Raw genomic sequence first — 25835 nt, 5'->3', positions numbered from 1 at the left:
TCTATATAGCTAAATATGATTGAGTACTTACTGTGGTTGAAATATTTAGATTAACTGAGGACCAACCGATACCTAGCTATTTTTAAATCATCCTATGGTTTCGAATAAATAAATTGAAAAGCGCAGACACCAATTAAAACCATTTATAAAAAGCTGATTTTCTTTGATATAACTTTTTACTTTTTATTATTTAATCTAGAAATTAAATTCAAACTTTATATTTCCTAGTATATAATATGATGTTTAAATTTAATTTTTTAATTTTTTTCTGATTTGAATTTCGATTAATTATTCAGGTTAACATATAAATTTAACACACAATAACTGTATGTGAATGATTGATTATTAATAAGTTAGTTAAGTGAGTTTAATTTGAACTTATAAGACTAAAACATAAAAATTATATATTAGTTCATAAACGCGTCGGGAAATACCACAAAATTTTTATGCAAAATAAATTTTGAACAAAAATTATTTAGTTTTTTTAATGTAACTTGAAACCTAATAACCGTTGAAACTTTGAAATTTTACCTAATATTTGAAAAACAGTTTTCTATAATTTATTATATTTTGATTATCTTTGAACTATTATTATCGCTACGAAAAAATTCAATTTTTTAAAATATTTTTATCAATTATTGACGATAAAAATATTTATTTTATCAAAAAACCTTGAAATATAATACGGTCTACAACGTTCCTCATAATTTGTAATTTATAGAAATCAAGTAATATGTTACGCTTGAATTCACAATTATGTTGTGATCGATATTAAACAGTATACATGTATTAACAGTTTCAAGTAGCCAAGAATAATATTTTTAAGATGCGAAAAAAAAACTTGACACCTTATTCTCAGTTTAAATATGTAATTTTGTCCAAATTAAAATATACATATATATTATATTTATGTTTAAATATAAAGAATTATTTTATGCAAAATATTAAATTGTACAACTTAATTTAAAATATATATATGTACCATATGTTAAAAAGCCAATGGTCACGCTATCAAGACGTCCTTTTTATTAATAAAAAAAAAATCGGGTAAGTAAATATCGCTCTGCTGAAAGTAATTTAGAAATTGGTGACAGTAATGGATGGTATTAAATTTGAATTCAATGATATACTATATCACTGTATACGAAAAACGATTCTGAGTGGAAACGGTTTGCCAGTCTAGGATATTTTATATTAAACTAATCAGATTATTATTTTAAAAAAAAGGGTACTTACCTATAAAATAAATTCCAAATTAATCAAATCAGATTTTCACTTTTAGCGATTTCCTCATTTTGGTGTAACTCTAAAACAAATCATCGCATTTTAATACGATTTACATCCAATAAAACATTTTAAAATATTAGTATTATAAACCAAAATATTTAAAAGTATGCAAACAAATTTTACTTTATATCTATAATATAATATTTAAAGTTTTTAATAATTGTAACAGATGTTTCTCGCGGAGTAGCCCATGCTGAAAAGAATCAAAAATAAATATAAAAACAGCTTTTACATAGATGTTTTAAGTTCAAATTTGCATTTAATTTAAAACGGAGGAACATGATTTTAGTTATATTTTTAGGTATTATTTAATTTTGAATTAGGTTGTTCAATGATATTTGAAGATATATACTTGATGTATAATATTATTATATTGTGTGCACAGATATTTTTAAATAAAATTTTTTTTCAAGAAAAATTAATTCAACTTACTCTACCTATGGCTAATATTTAAATAAAATACTTTCATAAATAGCGTAAAATATACTTATAGTAGTATAGACTAACAATACATCATCGCTCAAAATTGTATTTAGTGTAAAATGATTTTGTAACAATAAGGTGTAAATCGTCATCATTACTTCTCCGAATCCTTCGACGAACCGCAAAATTGTCAGTGGCCTGGAACCCATGTAAGCTACGTATGGAGTCATCAACTGCGGTGGACAGTATTCCAAAGCCCATCGTGTGATTACCACCAAATCTCTGAGATAAGATGCCACCGGGTAAGTGAGTGAGTATGTAACCATAATAAAAGGACGACAGGACGGCCATCACCCATCTCTGAGACACGTATCCTGCAGCAGTGAATAAATGATTTTACCAATCAGTTTTCGACAATTTCGATATAAAAATCTTGTTTTACAAACTTATCACTTAAACGTTGTTTGCAAACAGAGTAGTATAAATGTTTAAAGATAAAATAGTAGTTTTGTATCCAATCATTATTGTATGATGTCCTACAATATGTCAATGAGTGAAAACGAGATGTTTATTTAACTATCATACAGGACGTGACAAAATAAACATAAGGATTCGAATCGGATGTTACTCTATGATGGAATACGGTTCTGGTGTTCAAAAATATTTTTTTATGTGAAACATCTATTGTGGTGGATGAAACCGTTAGTTGGCGTGGTGACGCTCTCAACGAGTTAATCCGTGTAACCTTCACAACAATTTCATGCACAAAAAGAAAGCACAAATTAAATATTAAACATTTTTTCTTAAAAAAATATGAATATTTTGAATTTTATTATGATATATTTATTTTCTTCAAAATAACATTTAATAAACCATCTTTGAAATTTTTATGCATATTTTGTATACAAAAAAATGTCTAGGTCTCACATCTGCCAGGCGTCCTCCGACGCCTCATTTTTTTTTTAGTAAATTTAAATTTATTTAAAAAACCGTACACGAATTTCAAATAACATAATTTTAATCTCACCTATCTGAATGTTATATTTTTCCATATTTTATATTTACTTATTTTATAACACTTTTCTATTTTAATTAGGTAATATGAAAAATCCACAGGGATGAATATTGTTATACGATTAGTAAGCCAATTTTTAAAATAAACATTCTAATGAATTTTCACAAAAGAAAAAACCAATCTATAAGTGTTTTATGTTTATGGTGGTACATTATTAAATTGTGTACAGTATTGATGCCATTTTAAAATTGTAAATTATTTTTATATCTAAAAATACTCATAACTCGGTTTAAAATTAAAATATAATAAAAAGCCTATGAGATTCTCTCGGTAATAATCTTGCCTTTAATTTTCATAATAAGTCAATTCACTCTAAATTTTAAATTAACGGAGATAATCGTGATCGGCTGAGCGTAAAATTTGCTATGCTACGCACTTGTACGACGGAGACAATACATGCGGGTGTGGCGTCCTCTTAATATTGGAAAATTACGGTGCCTCACTGTAACATGTTCACCAGTCCGGCTAGCGTGTTACAGGTTCATGCCAGGTTTATATTTTGCATTTAATTCTTGATAATTCTCCTAAGACCGATCACAGCATTTGTGGCCTCATCACTATAGATAAATCGGTTAAAATATTAAAAATATTACTATACATTTTAACCTTATTATGAATAGAAAATTATAATGCAAATATTTAGTGAAAATGTCATGAATATTATATATCAACGACTGTTAATTTTATGAAAAATAAGAAAATAAATTTTATTAAACTAGTATTAAGTATCTATTTTGAAATATTTTTGATTTCCGATTATTTAAAAAAAAACTTGGAATTTCATTCGCCCACCAAAATAACATCCAAATTTTATAATATCCCCAAAACAAAACTAAATTTTTAAGACTGAAGATATTTTAATGCTTCAATAATAGTTGTCAACAGATTAAAAAAAAAAATCATACTAATACCAGTGCTTACATTCAGGACTCCACTCAGAATCCCATAACTGAGCTATAAAATAATATATCTAACATTTTTTTAGCGCAGTTTAGCTGAACTTAAAAAGTAACAGAGTATGTTAGTATATTGGTAAGCAAATGATTAAACATTTTAAACATTTTGAATGGTAAGATTAACGAAATTAATTTAAATATTTGTTTGTAAAACAGTATATACTAATTAAAATTTGAAATATTATAGTGTACTTAAATAATGTAACAAAATTGAATAAAAAAACGCACAAAAGATATTATGTAATATAATGGCTTTGCAATCAAAAGTCCAATTACTTCGTTATTGCAATACAATTATTTTAATAATAATTCGATCGAGTTTATAACGTTGAGAGTAATCTCAATTTCTATTAATAATTTAAAAAATATTAAATTGTTGTAATTTTAACAAATCCTGTGATTTATGGCTAATATTACCTATCATCTATTTTTAAATACATTAAAATATTTATTTAAATTCATTTCATAAGCAAAAATATTATGACATTTTTATTTTATATACACTGGTGGTTTCAAAACAACAAATGTCTGGACCTACAAACTTAAATAGAGAAAAAAAATATGTGATACATTAAAGTTAAAGCATTAGGTTAGATAAAATGTTATCTAATATTGGAATATATTAGAAAGTTTTAAAAGTCAACAACAATTTATATTAGATCAATAAAGAAAAACAATAAAATATTGTTGATTTATATTTTCCATAATATTTTCATTGCTATACTGTACAGTGTACAATATACAGAGTGCTCGCTGCCCAAGCCTAAAAGGACAGATAGTATAATATAAATTCATTATGTTAGAAAAAAAAATTCAACTGATTTATATGATTTTCTTAATAATAATAATTAATAAATACAATAGTGATTTCACATTATTTTAAAGGCTATAGAATTTTAAGTTATCATTGAAGAAAAAAAATATTACAAATTTAACTTTTTTTTAATTTAAAATAAATATACAATTTTTAATCTACAAATAATAAATATAACGTATGTTCCTATAATTATTTTTAAATAATATTACAACATTTAACTAGTTCTAAATATAACAAGTATTTACAAACTAATTATTCACAATATATAATTACTATAAACTAATAGGTAACATGTGTTAATAATTATATTTACAGTGTATAGGATAGTTTTGTTGGTTTCATTAGTCAGGATCCTAATTATTTATCGATGTCCCATCTTCAATGGATTTTGAATGAATTATACTTAATCTTTCATCCATAGGCAACCCCCTCTTAGCTTTTTCCTTTTCTTTTAGATAATGTTGTTCTAAGTCATCCCATGGTTGCAACTCACCAGATCCAAATAGCCCATACACCACAGCTGAAGCTGTCATTACTATCATCATAATCCAGAATACAAGACGCCACTCTAACACAGTTCTCTGAAAAATTAAAATGTAATAATTAATTAGACACTTATTTTTATGAAGTATTTAGGTACAATACTTAATAACAATTTATAGATCATTACTAATAAACCATTGTTAGATATGCGATATCTTGTCAAGTCAGTGATAACGCTTAGTATATTTTCAAATATATGATATGAAACACAAAAATCTTTAAACTTTTCGGACATCACTAAGAACAGTTTCTAAAAAGTTCAACAAAATTGGTGAAGTATTTTATGAGTATATAACTAACAATTACAAACATAATTATTATTAACAATTGGTATTCAATTTTCGAGAGCAAAAACTAAAACACCATAGGAAACACATTTATAACAACCTATAAATGGGTCAAAAATTTGACTAAAAATAACTACACCCCATCACCGAATAATAAGGAATATTTGGAGACAATTGGTTCATTAGTTTCTATGTTCAAAACCCTCCTCCTAACGTACATTATTTTTTAAACATGAAATGTATATTATATATGTGTAACGAATCAATCATACTTATCGATATTTTAAATAGTTAACCTCAATGACTAGGCATACAATAAACTTACGTTTGGAGTGAGAATTCCGGCGACGTATGGAGTGGCCATTCCTGATAAACAACCAATACCATTTACCAGTGCCATAATGGTAGGAGCATAATTGGGCGACAAGTCGAGAGAATTTATACGGATGCTGGGATAACAGAAACCCATTAATGCCATACCCAAAGTAAAACACAGAGTGGCGATTATTTTATTACATCCGACAAACGAAGCACACATCACACCCAAACCTGGCCCAACAGTTCCTGAAATCATATCATTATTGTCGGTTACCAGCATTGGTATAACTGATATAAGTTATGTTTTCATATTAAATCTCACCAATAATAGCATAACTTTTTCTGACTGCAGTTACACTCATTATTCTTTTGCTTATCAGTCGGTCCGCCAATATACTAGCTAAGATAGACGTAACCCATTGGGCGATGTATGGGATGGATGACAATAAACCGTTCTATAAATGGAAAATTTTTAAATTATTCTTTGTACATTTTATACTGTAAACTGCATTTCAATCATAATTGTAAATATTTATCAGACTTACCTCGGTAACAGAAAAGTGTAAGACGTCACTCATATATTTTGGGAGATCACTGATAATCGTAAAACCACCCCAGTCATGTCCTGCTTCGACAATAATCAGTGCCCATACTGGCCACGACGTTAATATGGACTTCCATGGTGTTGGGGCCAAGTCCTGTTATAACCAATTCAAGTATTAAAATATAATATGTTCATCAAGTCTATCAAGAATATATAGTTGTGTTGCGATTGTCCATGATCATTTTGTTTCACGTACCTTTTTTCTTTCTAGGCTTCCGATTGACTGTTTTAAGTAGTCTCGTTCCATGTCCGATATGAACGGATGGGAATTAGGGTCATTGTAAACGAACATACACCAGATCACAAACCAAACTAACGAGGTTATGCCGAAGAAGTAAAAGACATTTGGCCAACCACCGGGTATGTATTGTATGATGAAACCACTCAAGAAGTTTGAAAAAATATTACCAATTTGCACACCTGTTGCACAAATCATCGTTATTATCATAAGTTGTTAATATATGTATTTCATAAAGGTGGGATGGTGCTTGCTGGTCGGTAAATACGTTATTATATATATTACCTGCAAACACCAGTGTGGAGAGCTTTCCCTTTTCTTCTGGTGGAGCCCACTGTGCCAGAAGCGTGCAGAGTGCTGGGAAAGTTGTTCCCTGGATGATAAAAAATTAAGTCAGCCACAATAGTTTTACTAAAATCGTATAAGGTGTAAATCGTCATCATTACTTCTCCGAGTCCTTCGACGAACCGCAAAATTGTCAGTGGCCAGGAACCCATATACGCTACGTATGGAGTCATCAGCGTGAAGACTGCGGTGGACAGTATTCCAAAGCCCATCGTGTGCTTACCACCAAATCTCTGAGATAAGATGCCACCGGGTAAGTGAGTGAGTATGTAACCATAATAAAAGGACGACAGGATCTCGCCCTGCGTCTTTTCGTCCCAATCGAACCGATTTTTGAACTTTTCCTCCTCGACTATTGTTGTCCGGTTGGACTTAGATTGGCTGAGTGATGATGACTTATACATTGGGCAGTAATCGTGATGAACAGAACTTGTACTTCCACCCTCCACAACCACGGGCCTGACCATTTGCGTGAGCGTTAAGCCCAAACAGGCCCGCATCACATACGCCATCGTGACGCCCATCATTCCCATCACGGCCATCACCCATCTCTGAGACACGTGCCCTGCAGCAAAAACAAAAAAAAAATGTTTCAATCAGTCGTCAGTACTCAGTAGTATGGTCATAATTTACAGAAATCGAAAAACTACTTATTTGTACTTTGAAGTATGGAAATTAAATTATGACTTTTTTGTTTTTATATACTATGATTGAATGGAAGGTGCTTATATTAATATTATATTTTATGGCTGTTTTTATTGAAAGGGGTCATATAATAGTTCATTAACTTTAGTATAACATAAAACATAATTTATAATATTATCAAACAACAGTATATTATTATCGTACCCTAACACATTTATACTTAGTACTTTTAATTTTAATAGTTAATTAAGATCACTTTATACTTGAAACAAAATTATAACTACGATAAAACAATCCAAGTATTGCCTACGGGATAAAAAGTTTTAAAATATAAATTATATTATGATAATTTAATTAATTACAGTAGGTAAATAGTTATACATGAATGAACTAATCAAATAATGCAATAACGAAATTAGGTCTCTTGTATTTTGATTATTATTATTATTGGTAGTTATGTGCATATTATGTAGTACTAATGACTACTTTGATTCTGTAATGAGATAAAAAGCAATTAAAACAAAATCATTTTAATAAAATGCATTCAGTATTAAAATATTCTAATTAAAAAGTATTTATTATATTTTATGATCATTAGGTATAACATAACATACATTCATATTGATTAATGTGTTTGGTGTTTACGGTTTATCACCTTTCATCACATTAAATTGTTAACTAATAAACATAACGTTTATTTTTTATAGATTAGAATATTGAATAATCAATAAAATAATATGCTATTATTAGCAGGTAATTTTTTTTATTAACTGTACATTTTTCATTTACCATTGAAACCATTTTCAAAATGTTATATAGATAATAATTTGTTTTGGTATTCTTTTAGTTTATAAATCTATTATTAAAAATAGATTTTTGATACCTAGATTATTCTTTTTAATATTTTGATTTAAATTTTTTTAGTTAAGGCGAAACATATTTAATCGTTAGTCTGCCAATAAAATGTAAAAGGAGTTTAATTTTACCTAATATCAAAGTATATATATTTTGTTTAAACAAAATATGTGTTAATTCTTATAATTTCATCATCAAAATAATTATTAAGTTAAATAAATCTCAGATACGAGTATTGTTAGAACTTTGTAATTATAAGTTTAGTTAGTCAATTTTTAAAATAACAGTTTTGAAGGGTTTTCACAAGAAAAAAAACAAAAAAGCTGTTATTTAAATTATTAAATTTTTAAAAATATTGATAACATAACTGTAAAGTCATAAATTTATATTTTTTTTATGTTTTTTATATAAAACACTCATTTTTCTTATATGATAGAAAGCTAAACATTTACTTACGTGAATTTAACTTCATAGTAGTAGGTAATTTACTATCGTCTTGATGTTATACGTGGGAATTAGTAAGTTTGAATGGAATTTTCTGAAAATCTCCACCGATAATAGTGGGAAAAACTTTTACGAATCGGAAAACATCCACGATGGTTCTACCTATTAATATTTAGTGTGGGTACGTAATACCATCTGAGTAAATACAACACGTTTAAAACGATAAAAAAAAAAAAAACAAAACAGTAAAAAATAATATTTTTTATGTTCCCACGAATTATTACGAATGTGTCGACTAGTGCAGCCGGTGAACAAAACGCAACGTCTTCAAACGCTAATTTCCGTCTGAACACTGTTCACTCGTCAGATCGAGACACAACATGATACTATATATGTTATTGTTATGTGATCCACACCGAATGAGTGGGTGATTAAGACGTTCGGTCCTTTTATTGTGTTCTGATCGCCTTATCTGAATATATTTTATCATTGGATTTATGTTTGTATCGATTAATGATAACACATGTTCATGTTTGTGTACATATTATATAATGTGTATAATGGTAAGTATTATTGATTATTATGCGTATCGGTTGTTTGAACTGTTGTACGAAACGAAACAAATATAACATACGTCATAAAATCGTTGAACTACAATATTTCATTAATAACAAATAATTAGGTATGTTATTTAATGTTGTGCAAACCCGTTTTGGGCAATTTAACTCTGCGGAGTAGTTACCAAACACTGATGAACAAAGTTTAGTATCAACAAAAAACCATGCGTGCGATCCACGTTTAATGTTTATGTCTAAACTCTAAAGGGTTCAATGATTGTGGCTCACATATGTTTGTGCGTGTACACGTTAAGTTGTGACATTAATCGATGGATAGGCAAGTCCTATATATACATCTATTGTGATTAATGATTGATGTGAAAATTACGACTTTTGGATTTTTCTCAAGGTCTTCGAGTATCATTTATCGCTAAGTCGTTGGCCCATGACTACAGTTATTAACACTAGGTATAAGATTTTAAAAGTGCGTACCATTATTTATTGGCAGGTCGTGTTATCATTCACTTGTAGATTTGCAAGGTGCGATTGAAATATTACAGTCTCTGATTGCGAATCGTTAATTATTTACATTAGTATGGAAAATAACGGTATAACTGGCTTGTGTGTGACCTCACTGATTTAAATCAAACCTGTTTAGAGAGAGAGAGAGAGAGAGATAACACGTAGGTACCCATAATTTGATGTTGCCTCCGTCAAATATGTTTTAAACATACGGTCTATACAGTTTTTTATTTAGATTATCATAGTAAGTTGACCTATAACTATCAAAAAATATTATCTTTGGATTATTTTATGTTTCAAATTTAACGCTTATGTACGAGACGGTACAAACAATATTTAATTGATGCGAATCTTATTTTAAAATAATTATTGGTACTTACCTCACGTTGAAATAAAGATTTCGAAATAGCAAACTACATATTATTATTTTTTTTTTTTAATTTGAGAAGGTTATTTTATGAACAATAACAATAAATCTGTATATTCTGTGTTATGCAAAATTTAAAAAATGTCTATTTCACATACTACATACGTCTAATTCGTATAACGAGCTCATGACTTGTCAAATTTTCATATTTGTTCCGAAAGTGTGTTTAATAGACACGCTTAAGTGAGTTGTAAATTAATTTCCAATTACCTACCGAGAAGAAATATACAATTTGCCGTATTTCGAAGTTATAGCACTTTTTAATTTCGATACATTTGTGGTTATAACGTTTTATTTTATAGTAACTTCAAAGAAAACAAAAACAACGTCTTGACGTTTTATTATATTTATTAGTACATTCTTATGTATTTGGAGAGGGGGAATACAATTGATATTTATACTGAACTAATATAAAAATAGGAATCAAATAAAAAAAATACGAATTTTCATTCAAAAGGTTTTTTTACACCTACAGAAATAAATTAACTGGCAACAGTTGTGTCACCAAAGCCACCTAACCACCTAAAACATTACGTGATACAACAATCGTCTGCAGGCACTCGATACATTTAAAATAAGTCAATCCTGAAATGATAACTCAACAGAAATTATCAACTGCTTTGTGCTAAATATTAAAAGTGTTCGTTGTTATTGAAATAAGACTACATAAGTATTTCGTAACTAGGATTAACACACAAGAATAGTATAAGACACGTGTTTTTCAAATGCATAATATAATCTAAATAAACATAATATATTATAATCACCGTTATTTCATTTTCAGAACACTCAGTTCCTATTTTAATTTTATTTTTTAACTCAAGTTCATAAATTCCATCTTATTAGTCAAGTTCCCCTTCCTAACGTATTTAAAAAAATCATACATTGTTTAACAAACTGATAGGCATATTATATATAATTTTTGATTTACAAAAAAATATTTTTTTTTAGATATAGTAGGTATATACCGCTAGGTGTCTACTTATTGAATGTCTAAATAATACAATGATTATGAGAATTATTATAAATACATAGATTCCTAATTAATGTTTATTATGACACATTAATTATTTATAGTTAAAATATACAAATTTTTATTTGTGCATAATAAATTATATAGCTTATTTAAATAGTGTAAGTAATAAGTATGCAAAAATAATTATTAAAAGTTATAGTTCTTTGAACTGTAATCAACGACCAATCATCAATAAAGACTTTGATTGTCCATAATAATATAAAATATAATATATGCTACTATAATTTTTGTGTTTTTATTCTTTCTAAAAAGAACACTACTTATATGAATGTAAATACTCTACTTTGTAATTTATAGTTTTACCTAGAGTTCATTACCACGAATACTTAATTATTCTATTATTTAATGTTTAACAATAGTAACTAATTAAAGTAACCTACTGAGTAGTGATATATTTAACTTGGGTAATTAATAACAAAAATATATAATTATTTTTATTTCTAATTATTGCATTGGGATAATAAATACCGCTGACTTAGAAAATGTATATTTGTATAGGTAGGTATAAGAAATTAAATATAAATAAGACTAGTTTTTATTTTTTATAAAAATGTTATATTGAAATTCCACATATTATTCTAGCATATTACACTTACTGAAGTCTCTTAAGTTTGAAATACATGTTTTTGTACATTTTATATTCAATTTAAACTTAGGGAAAAAGATCATTAAGTATGTGTCGTAAATTATTGTTTATTTGTCGTCATATTGAAGAAAATTATAAGGAATCAAAAAAAAGATCTGTTTAAAATATGATTTTTATTCAGTTAACGAAATTGTATGTGAAATATTTAAAGCACAATAAACCAATACCATAATACAAATATAATATTATATTACATAATTTGAGTATGTCTGAAATTTGTATTCTTAGAACCTATGTAAATAATCAATTGATGGCTTAATTGTAATAAAATAATATTAAATTATTCAAAGTATTGCATTATGATTAAACAATTATTCAATAATATTATAACAATGATAGTATAATACACAGAATACACTAATTTAAAATTAATCAATTATTGAAGTAAACGGTCTTTTGAGCGGTTCTTTTTTTGTGGTCCTTTTAGTCTTATCAAGTGGTTAATATATCTTATAAAGACTTCTACACATTTCAAAAGCTATTAAGAATACTTCAATTCAGCTATTGTTTGTAAAAATATTAAAAAACTGGAAAGCCAGTTTGCTGAATAAATGATTTTGGGAGTGTACATCGTCATTGAATATGTTACTATAATGGATGTGCTAAATTTAAATTCAATGATAAATTATTTTACACACGAACAATTACCTAAAGCGGAGATACTGTAAAATTCTATGAATATATTTCTATTTAATATATTGTATCTTATTTTTATTTCTATCAAAAATATAATATTTTAAAACATTTTTGACAAAAAAAAAAAAAGTCGCATAAAGTATATTCTATTTAAAACATAGGTAGGTACGTAATATTATTTTAGTTATTTATTATGGGTTTTCTGAAAAACAATTTAATTTAAATGTTTTAAAATTTTAAATGATAAGTATATAACAAAATTAATTTAAATAAACTCAGTTTTTAGAAATAGCAATACTAATTAATGTTTCAAAATAATAGCGTACTTGAATAAACAAACTCAATGGTATAAAAAAAACGTACAAAAACTAACGCATAGCTTAACAATTTTCAATCACTTCATTTTTGCAACACAATTATTTTAATAACAACAAGATTGCATTTTTTTTTCATGTTTATAGTTGTTCATTTCTGAAAAATCAATAAACATCGAAGTAATTTATTTTGTTTGATTTTCGTGAATAATTATAAACATTTTAGATCAATGACATTTTTATAAAGTTGGTGATTGATCTCATTTATTATTATAATTACAATTTTGAATTTAATTCAAAAATTTACAAATCCATTTTTATTTTGTATACACTGCCACACTGGTAGGTATAAAACAAAATAGGTAACATATACCTGCACTTACGAGTACATAGGTACGATTGCAGGCCAAAAAAAGCGGGTAAGTGGGTATCGCTCTGCTGTACATTGAGGATGGGGTGGATCCCTGACTAGGGTAGGTTAAATTTGAATGCAATGATATACCTATCATTGTATACGAAAAACGATTCTGAACGGAGACGGTTTATCTGTCTAGGATATATTATAGATTAATCAAAATTTTCAAATCTTAGATTTAAAAAAAATTTTTTATGAATTTCTAGCTTAAAATAATTTGAGAATTTTCGTGATTTTAACGTATGTTATCAAAATTTAAATTTGAATGCATGTAAAAAAAAATGGTGGCTATTTATTTCTTTTATTTTTCAACTGCAATTTTAAAAATATATTATGAGCCTTGTATTAAATTCTAAAATCTTAGAATTAAAAAGAAAAACTTTTATGAATTTCGATCTAAGAGATAATAATTGGAACATTGCCGTAATTTTTATGTATTTAGTCGAAATTTGAACTTCAAATGCTAATAAAAAAAAAATCGTGCCTATGTATTTTTGTAATTTTTTAATCACTATATGAATAACTTATGAGGAACTTTGTATTAAATTTTCAAGTATTTTGATAGGGCCAAAAAAATTTTATTGACACTTCAAAAAAAAAATTTTCATAAAAATTGAAAATTTCAGTTGTCTATAAATACCTCAACAAAAGAAAAAATATTTTGAAAATTAAATCATGTAAAGAAAATGCCAATCTAAATAACTGGTAAAATTTTAAAGGATCTACGACTTATACTTTTTGAATAATAATAAATGTTTAAAATCGTTTGAGGATAAATCGTTATCGTTACGCTATTTCGTAAAAATTTAAAATTCAAACGCACTTAAAATTTTTCCTATAACGACGCTTCGAGTTTTCTCTATAGCTATTTGAAGGAACACTTTAGGAAAACTTATTGTTATTGCTTATTGTTGTGTTATTGTATTTTTAATCCTTAGTTATAAAAACAAAAAATTATATGATTTATAAACTTCAAAATTACTTGCAAATTTTCGCGTTTTCGACAGATTTCGTAAAAATATGAACTATAAACGCTTATAAAAAAAAATTGTGACTAACGATTTTTAATTTTTTTTTTTAGCTAAAATAAGAACAACTCATAAGGAACCTTCTTAAGGAAAATTCTCAAAAAAATCGAAAATTTCAGTGGTCTATAAATAACTCAAAAAAAGTTAAAATTTTTTGAAAATTAAACTGTATATAGATAACACTAACATAAACATTTTGTGAAAATTTCAAGTATTTACAGTGATTAGTTTTTGAATTACAACCATATAAAAAAATGGATTTGGTCGAAAACTGGTTTTGCGTAAAAATTCCCGTTTTTCTGTCATTTTTTTTTTGTTTTTCTCGATTTTTTTGAAAACTGTTGGAAAATGTTTACTTTTGACTTCTATGATGCACCAAGGATATTCACTTTTACATCGGAAACCACCCCCAAAGTTTGAAATTGAAGCATTATTTCGACTAGTTATGTTGTACACAGACACAAAAACAAAAAAAACAAAACAAAAAAACACACATCATTGTAAAATCAATATATTCATCACTTCGTTCAGAATCTAAAACGAATTATAAATAAAAGATAAATTAAAACATAAGGTTAAATAACCTATTTTTGAAATCATATATTAAATGATTTTAAACTTGACTTAATTTTTTCAATATTATTATATACACTTCACAAGTTAGAAAAAAAAGTGTATTACTCTAGATTTGCACGTATACACACTATACACATTACACATTCATAACATTTTTAAACATTTAAATGAATTGAATGTTCACTCAGATTATGTTTGGGATTGAAAATATTAACATATCTATGAAAATAACAATATAAATTGAAATAAAATTACACTGTCCTTATAATCTAGAATAAATTACAATTATTGACATAGATGTAAGGAACACGTATTATAATGTTATTTTAAGTAGGCAATATTATCAACTTGCGCTCTTACAAACTGGAGGACTACGAAACGTGATATTGTCATGTCAATCGTATGAAATACTGAAATACAAACATCTAATATTTATAGCAAACATAATAATGACGTCTATCAATAATCGATGTCAACATTCTCAATCGAATATCTTTAAGAAGTATTTATTATACATGTTATTTGGTGTTAAATATTATTTGTCTATAAAATACAAATGTATGATTAAAATCTATTTTTTTTTTTTGTGTGTGGGTTTTGAGTAAATATCGTTTACAGGTTGGTGTATAGCAGTTAATTACATAACTATATTATAATCATATTAACAATTTAATATACACAGCTTGGTGATTCGATAATTTTCATTTACTTTAAACGACACATAAACATAATAAAATAATATATCGTTATCCTATTCCATTATTTACAACATACATTATATTATATTATATTATATTATTGTATCAGTTGACAGTTGCAATATTATTTTTATGTGCATAACATTTTCCAAATAAATAAATTAGTGAATTATAGCGTTATAATGTTATTATACGAGTATAGGCACTTTGAGACGTACATATGATTTGATTAACTACCTATTTAGTTTAATATGGTTTCTATTTTGCTGATTATGATAAATTTATTTACTATTGACTTTGTTATTGTTCAGAAAATAACCTAAATATATTGAAATAATTTAGTGAATTTAGGTAAGTATAACAACTGTTGTTGTGTAACACGATACCTAACACTTATATTGCAATTCACTTAAATCGTACGAAATGTGTTAAATAATATACCAAATACGTTATAATATGTGACGATTAACTCTAATCATTATTAATTTGTTATAGTAAAAATATATAACTCCATTTCAATATGCTATATTGCATTCAAAGGACGACTTATCCGGAATATATCTTCGTCTTACAAATTTACAACACACCAAAAATGACGCCACCCAATTCACCATACCAAAAAATGTTTTTGCGTTGAACTTCTTTATCCTGTCTGTATACCTATAATGGAATTATCAACATTACACTACTCAAAGGGATGAATTTTATCTGTACGTAGTTCTTTTATAATTTAGATAACATAAAAACAATTAAAGTTATCAGTTTAAAAACATTAGGATTTTTGTTTTTTTTTTTTATTTAATTATCAAAAAATGATAATTAGTGCTATCAAAAAAAAAAATAATAATAATAATAATAATAATAATAAAACCCTACTTCATGGATAAATTTATCTTCTATGCGTTGTAGAACTTTTGTGATTCTATTATAAATACAGAGGGAGTAAAGTTGTTACTTTTTAAGATGGTTGTTTAATATTGTACACAACAAATCACCAACATTGACATGTATATGTCTTAGTGCTCAATGGCTGGGGTCATTCTATAAATTTGTATAAGGATAATAATACGATAAGGATAAAAAATATTTAAAAATAAAATTTTTTAATAAAAACGTTGGTTTTATAACAACTTGAAACCATGTAAAAAAATATTTTGAAAAAAGTCAATACTTTTTGAAATAATGAGTGTTTTATGATAAATCAATCACCCTGTATATATATTTATCGTTTGTCATTTTTGACGTAAACATGATACCACCTTTCGAACTAAGGAATCCCTTCTATATTTTGGCTCAACGGTTCAGAAATTTTAATAATTAGCAAGAAATATACAAAGTGGCAAGTACCTCGTATAAATACACTCAAGTGATTATAACCTCATTATGGCCTTATAATAGTATTCTTAGACATATATCTCTGATTTATTCAAAAATTTTTTCAGAATTAAATTAGGTGTGTATTGATGGTTTTTATTATTCAAACGTTATCGAATAAATGCGTCAAAACTATCATTGAACATAAATAATAACTTGAACTTAAATATTTGGAGACAATCACATTTATATGTTTTAACTACGTCACTAAGCGTGACACGTATAAGTCCTCGATTTACACGCAATATACACTTCAACGAATTAAATTTTTGATTACTTAGATTAATTATGCGCTGATATAGAAAACTTTGTGTTTATTTTGTTGTTGTCCTCCTTAAAAAGTACAGAGTATTAAGAATTACGATGCAACATATTCAATCAATATAATAGTACTTCTATAGTATTACTAATTACACAAGCGTTTGATTTATAAAATAATATTATGTATTATTATAGGTAGGTAGATAGGTATATAGATTGTGTTATTCTTACTTAGAGTTTCACCTCTTACGAATAACACAAGATAATAAATAAATAAATATAATATATGTACCTATTACATAACCATTACGTAATAGAGTAAATAATGAGTTCCAGAAAAGTGAACAAGGAAAATAGAACTGCTTGGAAAAAATGTTGCAGAAAATATAAAATATATACATATATATATATATATATATATTTTTTTTTTATTTATTTAAGCCTTAACGACTAAGGTTATTGGCTAACATTAACATTAATAAAGATACATTGATACATTATATAAGGTTTTAAAGTTTAGTTCTTTATAGAAATATTATAATTTTGCTGTAGTTTTCAAGACTGAGTCAAAGTGCTTCATATAGATGATTCGGAATGTTTAGAGATGTTCTGGCATCGGCGTAGTTTCAGCTGTGTAAAAGGATGACGTGTTTAACGGTAAGCCCTTCGCCACAGGTAAGCAATGGGCAGAGTCTTCACGTCTCGTGAGAAAGCTATGTGTGAGCCACGTATGCCAAATTCTGAGTCTATTGATAATGACTTCCTGACGTCTTTTGGTGATAAAATATATTGCTTATAACTACTGATTAATTGAATCAATCTTTGGTAGTTTGACGAGGAGTGATTATATAATATATATATATAGTAATATAATATCTCAGAATCTGTATTGACGAATTTATACGTTTATTACGAATTGTTGGCCGTTTTAACAACTTAATGTATTTAAATAACCCAAATCAAAATTCCCTATTGTACTCAATTAATTGCGTATAATTTGTGATATATTTTAATAAAATATTATTAGACATAAGCATACTTATGTGGTTCGTTGCTTATTCGTATCATTGCCTGCAGTTGTCATTCAGATGGCTCATCACTATGTATATGTATCTCATACTCAGTTTGTAAATAATTACTAGGACATAAGTTTTTATACTATTTTCAACTAAATTGTTCAATAAAATGAGAAGTTGATGTATATTTTAATATTTAACCCATAATACAATTTTGATGTACTAAGTAGGTATAATGACTAATGGTATAGTTTTTGTATCACTATAAGCACTGTATCAGTACTACATATTTTTCCAAACTTTGATATAGTAATTAATTTAAATTGAATGAGTTGTATTAAATTGAAAATTCGTTCCATATAGATAGTCATATCATTATTTATTTTAATTGTTGTCACCATCACGCTCTATACGGCTTAATTGGCCTATGCCAATTCTTAATATTGTTATTCAGCGTCAATCAATGGCCTACCTCTCCCGACTTTCTACAACGCACATATATGATTTACATAATATTATTATAGTTTTACTAACTATTTAATTATCATTTCTTCATTGACACGCTCGAGGCATAATTTCCATTGCCTCGTAGTAAATTTTAAATCTGTATCTAGAAATATTTAAGTACAATACTGTTGAGATATTTATTTGAATTTACAATATTATTGCTTTTGATAATAAACAAAACTTTTAAAGATAGTATGATTCTCGGTAATGTCTCATGTAAAATTGTTAATTCGTTATTTTTCATTATTATTTTACTATCTGCATGTATCACTTGATATTATTTTGTTAATTAAATACGAATATCAAATACTGCAATACTATTTGAATCGCCAACTAGTTTATTTGTATTTGTTTACTTTACTTGTGTAATAGAAAACTTAAAATAACTTAGGATTTAGGAACAATACTTTTTATTTTGTGGTGAGTGTCGATGGACATAAGTTATGCCATATGGTCAAATATGTCAAGTACCTACAAAAGTGTATAATCTATTTAGTGATAGGATTATTTCAACAATTAGTATTATGTAATTGTCATTTAACGTTATTTGATAATATTAGTAATTAGTATATTACTATAGACAATTCTAATTTACCGTAGATTAGAATATTATTACTGAATTATACCAGAATAAAAAATTAACCATATAATGATTCGATGCCCATACAATTTAAGATTTAATACAGATAAATTCATAAATTATGTGTATACAATAACGTATATGTATATTCAACAATTATAAGCACCAAATTTAATTTTTGAAAACTACTTGTGGGCCACTTCCTTTTTTTGTCATATTTATTTTATTTTTTCAATCTGCATCAAGTATTTTTACAATAAGCACAAATGCATAATATATGGAGGGATACATAAAAGGGCTTGGTTAGCTTGATTAAAGAAACTATTGTTGTCCAAATTCTAACTTTAAGCTTATAAAAAAATTTTCCATTCTAATTCAATTGGAGCCTTCAGCACAAAAATTATTTTATTTCTTTAATACATTTATACGTAAAACTCAATCTATATAATTTTATTAACTCATTAATATATAGTAATATTATTATTGTTCAAACTAATAATCTTAGTTGCTGATGCTGTACCAATAAAAAAAATAAAAAAAATATTGTATTTTTTATAAAGTGTATTTAAGTATATAATTTTTACTCAAATAAAAAAAAATATTCATTCATCAATCAAATAATTTAAGACGTGATGTGGCATTAATACATAAAATAAACATTTAATACACTTGCTACTAAAAGGTGCACAGTAAAAAGAACAAATCTTTGCAGCTTATTACTTATGTACTGATAAATCAATAATTTATATTTTAAGTTTAAGTTTAAAGGTTAACCTGTAACTATATTTGATAACAAAAATGAAAAATGTATGATTAATAAGGTTATAGTAAAGAAATAATGTACATGGAATGTACATTACACTTATGTCCTAGGTTTTACATATATATACATTTAAGTACAATCATCATTTCAAGTAATTGCTTATAACTTATATCTTAAAATATCACTAAGATAAATTCAATATTTTGAAATGATCATCAGTATTAACTGATACTACAGTAGGTATAACAATAAATTTACAATCATCACCACAACACGTGATAGTTATAAATTGGCTTATTACATGAAATATTGTATAGGTATTAGGAATACCTGTAAAAAATAAAATAAGTAATTTAATGGCAATAAAATAATATTCTTCAATTATAGATAATGATAATTGATAACAATATGTCATTATAGAAGAATAACAGTTATTTTTTTAAACAATAATGATAATTCATAATAATATATATAATATATATACATACATACTGTTTGTTTACCAATTTAGGGAACATGGAATTTCTCGGACTGACCAAATTGGAATGAATATAATTTTTTTCACAAGTTATAGTGGCATATTGGATGATCAATTTAAGTGAGTACACTAATTATCTTGGAAAGTATTAACTTTTTAAAAATTTTTTTTTAAACTTCTAGGTTATATTTTTCTAAAACCATGTAATATTTTAGTTTTGTTCGCCTTAATATTTATTGGTGAAACCACTATCAACTTTTGATTTTCAAATGGTAACATTTAATAAAAATCTCATGAATTAATAAAACCATTTTTTATGAATTTACGTGTTAACGTTTTTATTTTTCGTTGACTGGTTTGTGAGATACAGCTTCTCAAAATATTGGTGGTTTTTATTTTTCCAATAATTTTAAAGACCAAGAGCTAATATTAAATTCGACATTGTTGAATTCAAAGTAACAAAACAAATAACAATCAATTAAATTATGATCAAATTAGCATATGGGTGTAATAAGATATTCAATTAATTAGGTACTAAGTACAACAGTTATTAATATTGTTACCTATTAGGTCGAATAGTATCTAATTTATCAGTTATAGCTTCTAGTCTTTACAAATGAAAAAATAATATAAACAATTCCACATTTATAACACCTCCTTTAACCACCAATACTTTGAGGAGTTGTATCTAGCAAACCAATCAACGAAAAATAAAAATGTTAATTCATTCTAAAAATGGTTTTATTTTCATGATATATTTATTACATGTTACTATTTGAAAATCAAAAGTTGATTGTGGTTTCACCAATAAATATAAAGGTGAAAACATTTGAATATTATACGGTTTTAGAAAAACATAAAAATATAAGTTTCAATATTACAGAAACACTTGATTCACTACTCGGTCCGGATCCCGACCAAAACAGGAAAATACTTAATTTTTTAAAATCAACTAATTTAATAAAACAAATATAATGTAAATGTAAATGTAAATGCAATTATGTAACAAAGTATCACAAAAAAAAAACTGTAACTAATGGCCTAAGATGCCGGGTTGTAACAAATCGATCAATAAAAAAAAAAAAAAAAAACTATAAGTTTAAAAAAAAAAAATTTAAAGTTAATACTTTTCTAGATAATTAGTATACATACTTAAGAGAATCACACTGTATAAATACACAATTTTGGTATGCACATGTGCAGTAAAATTTGTTTTTTTTTAATAGCATCACTTATTTCGAATATCATATTCGGATAGGCCTATTTTTTTAAAGAAATTTTTAAGAACGAACAATGGTTCTAAATTAAAAATTGTATAATTACACTTGCATGTAATATTTGATTTTAAAGTTTTAACAGAAGCTTATAATAGTTTTTTTTTTATTTATAAAATACAAAATCGGCACAAGAGTATGAGCTAATTGACAAAAGGAAATAATGAAAATTTCGAATGAAGAAGCCGCCCAACTATAACACTTTCGTCTTTCAATTATTTTATTTTATATAATTATTCCGTTTTTGTTTTTTGGATTAAGATTTTAGTTTTAGTAGATCTCTGCATAATTTTCGCTTAAAGCAACTAGGAGGGTTACTAGGGATAGTTAATGCAGCTGGATTTTTTATAAGTTCGTTTGGGTGAGAGTTAAGACGTAGGTGTGGAATCGTATATAATATTTTTTTCCTTTTCCTGAATTATTTTCATGTGTAGGTCTTTATGCAGGGTGTGATTTGATACGTATTGTGGAGAATTCGTAATTTTTCTTTGTGTTTTATTTTGGAACCGTTGAATTTTATTTAAATTAGAAATTTTTGCATTGCCCCATAGATGCAGGTTGTATGTCCAAATTGGTTTTATGAGAGATTTCTAGAGTAGTTTAGTTTTAAGTGTTTGTTGTTAACGATTAGGGTTTTGAGCATTTTTTGTAAGTGGGAGTTTAATTGTTATGTTTTGGCTTTGATGTGGTGAGCCCAGGTAAGACGGCGGTCGAGAGTCAGCCCGATATATTTAAAATTTTGGGATAGGGGAATCTGAGTGCTAAAAAACGTTACTTCTAGGCATGGTGCAGATTGGATTGGACAAGCTAAAACAATTATAAAAATACTATAAATTTAATTATTTTTTGATACAAATTATCAATAAACCCTTAGTAAAAATATTATATCAATTAATATTTACCTACCCCCTTCATGAATTGACAAATTTACCACCCGAGTAATATGGTACACTTTCCCACTACCTAAATACGTGACTATTAATTGCTAAAGATAGCATGTTCATGACCTAAAATAAAGAACCTAATATAATGCTAAGAAAAAAAAAATACTTTGATAACCAAAGAACTGTATATATGTTCAATGTTCATTTATTATTACAGTGATAAATAGGGCTCGGATGTTGTTGCATTAAAAATGTTATAAAACAGATTGCATTATTGCTGTGAAAAAACCCAAAATTGCATTAAAAAATATTTTGTACCAAAAAATATATTAAAAAATTATTTTATGAAATGGATTAGGTCATTTTATCAAGTAATATTATAAAGTTTTATTAGATAGGGTTTAAACGAGTAGATAATAAAAAAGATTCAAATTCAAATTCTCGTCAGTTGTCATTCAAAATATGGTAAATTGTGCGTTCTTCTTATTTTTTCAGAAATCTACAAATAATTTTATCAAAATTTAAAACTTTTTATTTAAACTATTTTTGATTTATTTTTTTAAAAAAACCATACCTTACTTTTAAAAATACTGCACTGTATAATATAACAAAAAAAAGTGAAAACATAAAAAATATATAAAATTGTATTGAAAATGACGACAATCAACAAAATTGAAAAAAGGTCAAAAATTGCAACTTTTTGCACTTAAAATTGTTATATATTATTTGGTACTCGTTTAAAAACAAATTTATAACTTACTTAGCAACGAATCCGAACAATAGAAAAAAAAATTGCAAATGCAACAACATCGCTCCCTAGTGATAAAATATGTATTGAAAAATTATAGTATAAATTTAAAAAAAAAAATAAATATAAATGAGTATCTAATGATCTATATTTACGAATTTGTATTTAATAGATAACATTTTGCTTACTTGTACTGCAACGTCAATGTCAATTTAATTTCGTTATATTGATGAACAAGATGATTAGATTTATTTAATACAATTTAATATATAGGTAATAATATTCGATAACGTAGGACATAGGTAAATTGGCTTATCTGTAAATATTAAATACATATGTTAGCATATTTGCTCAGTAAATCTAACCATAACCAAAACTCTCCAATAGTATAATACAATTTTTTTAAATGTAAAAATGTAATATTTATAGAAAATTACAAAAAATTACTTTTAATAAACATTATTTTGCTATTAATGATTTTAACTAAATATTTTTTATCTGTCATCTAATTTTCTATCATTTCGGTATAATGAAATTCTCATAATATGCTATAATAGTTTCTTTCTGCCAAAATAACCTAACCTAACCCAATACTTACAAATGAAGTGGAAAGCATGTTGTATAAGTAAATTAAGTTATATACTTCTAAATTCCAAGGCGTGAACTATAGACTAAAATAACTTGTATATTATGATATTATTATGAAAGGTGACGTCAGATATATATTAACAATCGTATCATATATCTTAATAAACGTGTAGTTATCGTATATTTATATTTAATACATTATTAAATTTATGTTTTTAAAAAGCAATTATATAATTTAGACTGTATTTTAACATATTTATATAGGTACCTGGCGTATATAATAATTTATTTTGGCGAATATTTTAATTTAAATAATAACTGATTTATAGCATCAAAACTCAAAAAATTATAATTTGTTTTAAATAAATAGTAACTAGAACACTAATTATTTAATAAAAAATCATTGATTTTTATATAAATGTCTTAATGTATATTAATTAGGTTAACAATCAAAAAGTGTACTGAAAGTGACAAAATGTTCGTGCTATTTGGAAAACTATTTTTTATCTTGAATTAAAATCTAGCAATCTGCTTGAGAGGTTTTGTGGCATATTATTAAGTTGTTGTTATAACGACCATGAAATTTGAAAATTCTTTTTTTGCTTACTTTGGTGGTTTTTTACTTAATGTTGCATGGCACAGACAGTAGTTACTTACAAAAACTTGATTTTTTTATACTTTTTTTCTCCAAATATGTGTTCACAAAATATATTATTGACTTTGTATTATATTGCTGAACAGTAATATTTAGCAAAATTAAAATGAAACAACAAGGTTTCAATGATTTAAAAATTATACATTTAAATATATATTATATTATATGGGAAAGTAGCCTTACAAAATAATGCATACGTCGATACTAACTAGTAATGCTTTAAAAAAAATATTCAAAAATCTCACTTAACTTAACTTTCAATTTTAAAATACTTATGCACTACAACAGGCGTGCCCAACCCGCGGCCCGCGGGCCGAATCCGGCCCGCGAAGGTGTTCCAACCAGCCCGTGACAATTTTATAAAAATTAGAAATTTGTATAGGTGTAAAAAAATAATCTCATCTTTACCTCTATTATATTTTTCAAATACATTTCCGACGCGTTCACTTTTGAATTTTTCTAACAAAGAAGTTCTAAGATTCCCTAAAATTTAAAATTATATAATACCAATAAATACCCTCTTCAGAAAAATAAAAAAATATGATAAATATTTACCTTTACAATTGACGTATTTGTTTTGATGTTTACTTTCATAATGTCTTTTAATATTAAATTCTTTAAAGACCGCCACGGTTTCGTAGCATATCAAACACATAGCTTTATTTCGATACTCGATAAAAAAATAACTTAGACTCCAATTATCATTAAAAACACGGCATTCGGTATAAATTTTGCGCTTTTTATTTTGAGACATCTTAATGTGAACGTACAATTTCTAATGACGAAAACAAACTAACAACTATACCACTATAGCGTGGAAATATTGAGAACTTTAAACAGATACGATTTGAGTCATAAATTCGATAAGTGAACAAAGATAATATTATATCCGATAAAATGTATAATAGATGACTAGTCTATATTTTATCGAAATGAACAAAAAAAAACCATGAAGCATATACGGCCCGCAGTATAAATATAAATTTCGAATGTGGCCCGCAAGTTAAATAAGGTT

At 26.2% G+C, this 25835-nt stretch overlaps 1 protein-coding gene across 2 annotated transcripts; it reads right to left on the bottom strand.

Moving 5' to 3' along the window:
• Positions 1-4390: 4390 nt before the first annotated feature.
• On the bottom strand, positions 4391-25597 carry LOC107165811 (dietary and metabolic glutamate transporter-like). 2 transcript variants are annotated; one of them, XM_089219703.1, is made up of 9 exons: positions 25376-25597; positions 25229-25303; positions 6995-7458; positions 6834-6921; positions 6507-6730; positions 6252-6404; positions 6029-6161; positions 5714-5952; positions 4391-5139 (listed from the first exon to the last, which is right to left on the bottom strand). In XM_089219703.1, exons 1-9 carry the CDS (start codon positions 25572-25574, stop codon positions 4912-4914), a joined length of 1803 nt encoding a protein of 600 aa, XP_089075829.1. In that variant the 5' UTR covers positions 25575-25597; the 3' UTR covers positions 4391-4911. The 2 variants fall into 2 exon arrangements, with proteins under 2 accessions (XP_089075829.1, XP_015369697.1); XM_015514211.2 differs by lacking the exons at positions 25229-25303; positions 25376-25597 and adding an exon at positions 8850-9274.
• Between the last annotated feature and the right edge of the window lie 238 nt (positions 25598-25835).

Source organism: Diuraphis noxia, unplaced genomic scaffold (genome assembly GCF_037042655.1).
Source record: "Diuraphis noxia isolate RWA-SAM2 unplaced genomic scaffold, SU_Dnox_SAM2 contig0002, whole genome shotgun sequence".
Classification (NCBI taxonomy): domain Eukaryota; kingdom Metazoa; phylum Arthropoda; class Insecta; order Hemiptera; family Aphididae; genus Diuraphis; species Diuraphis noxia.
This window is presented reverse-complemented; position numbering and strand designations above follow the sequence as displayed.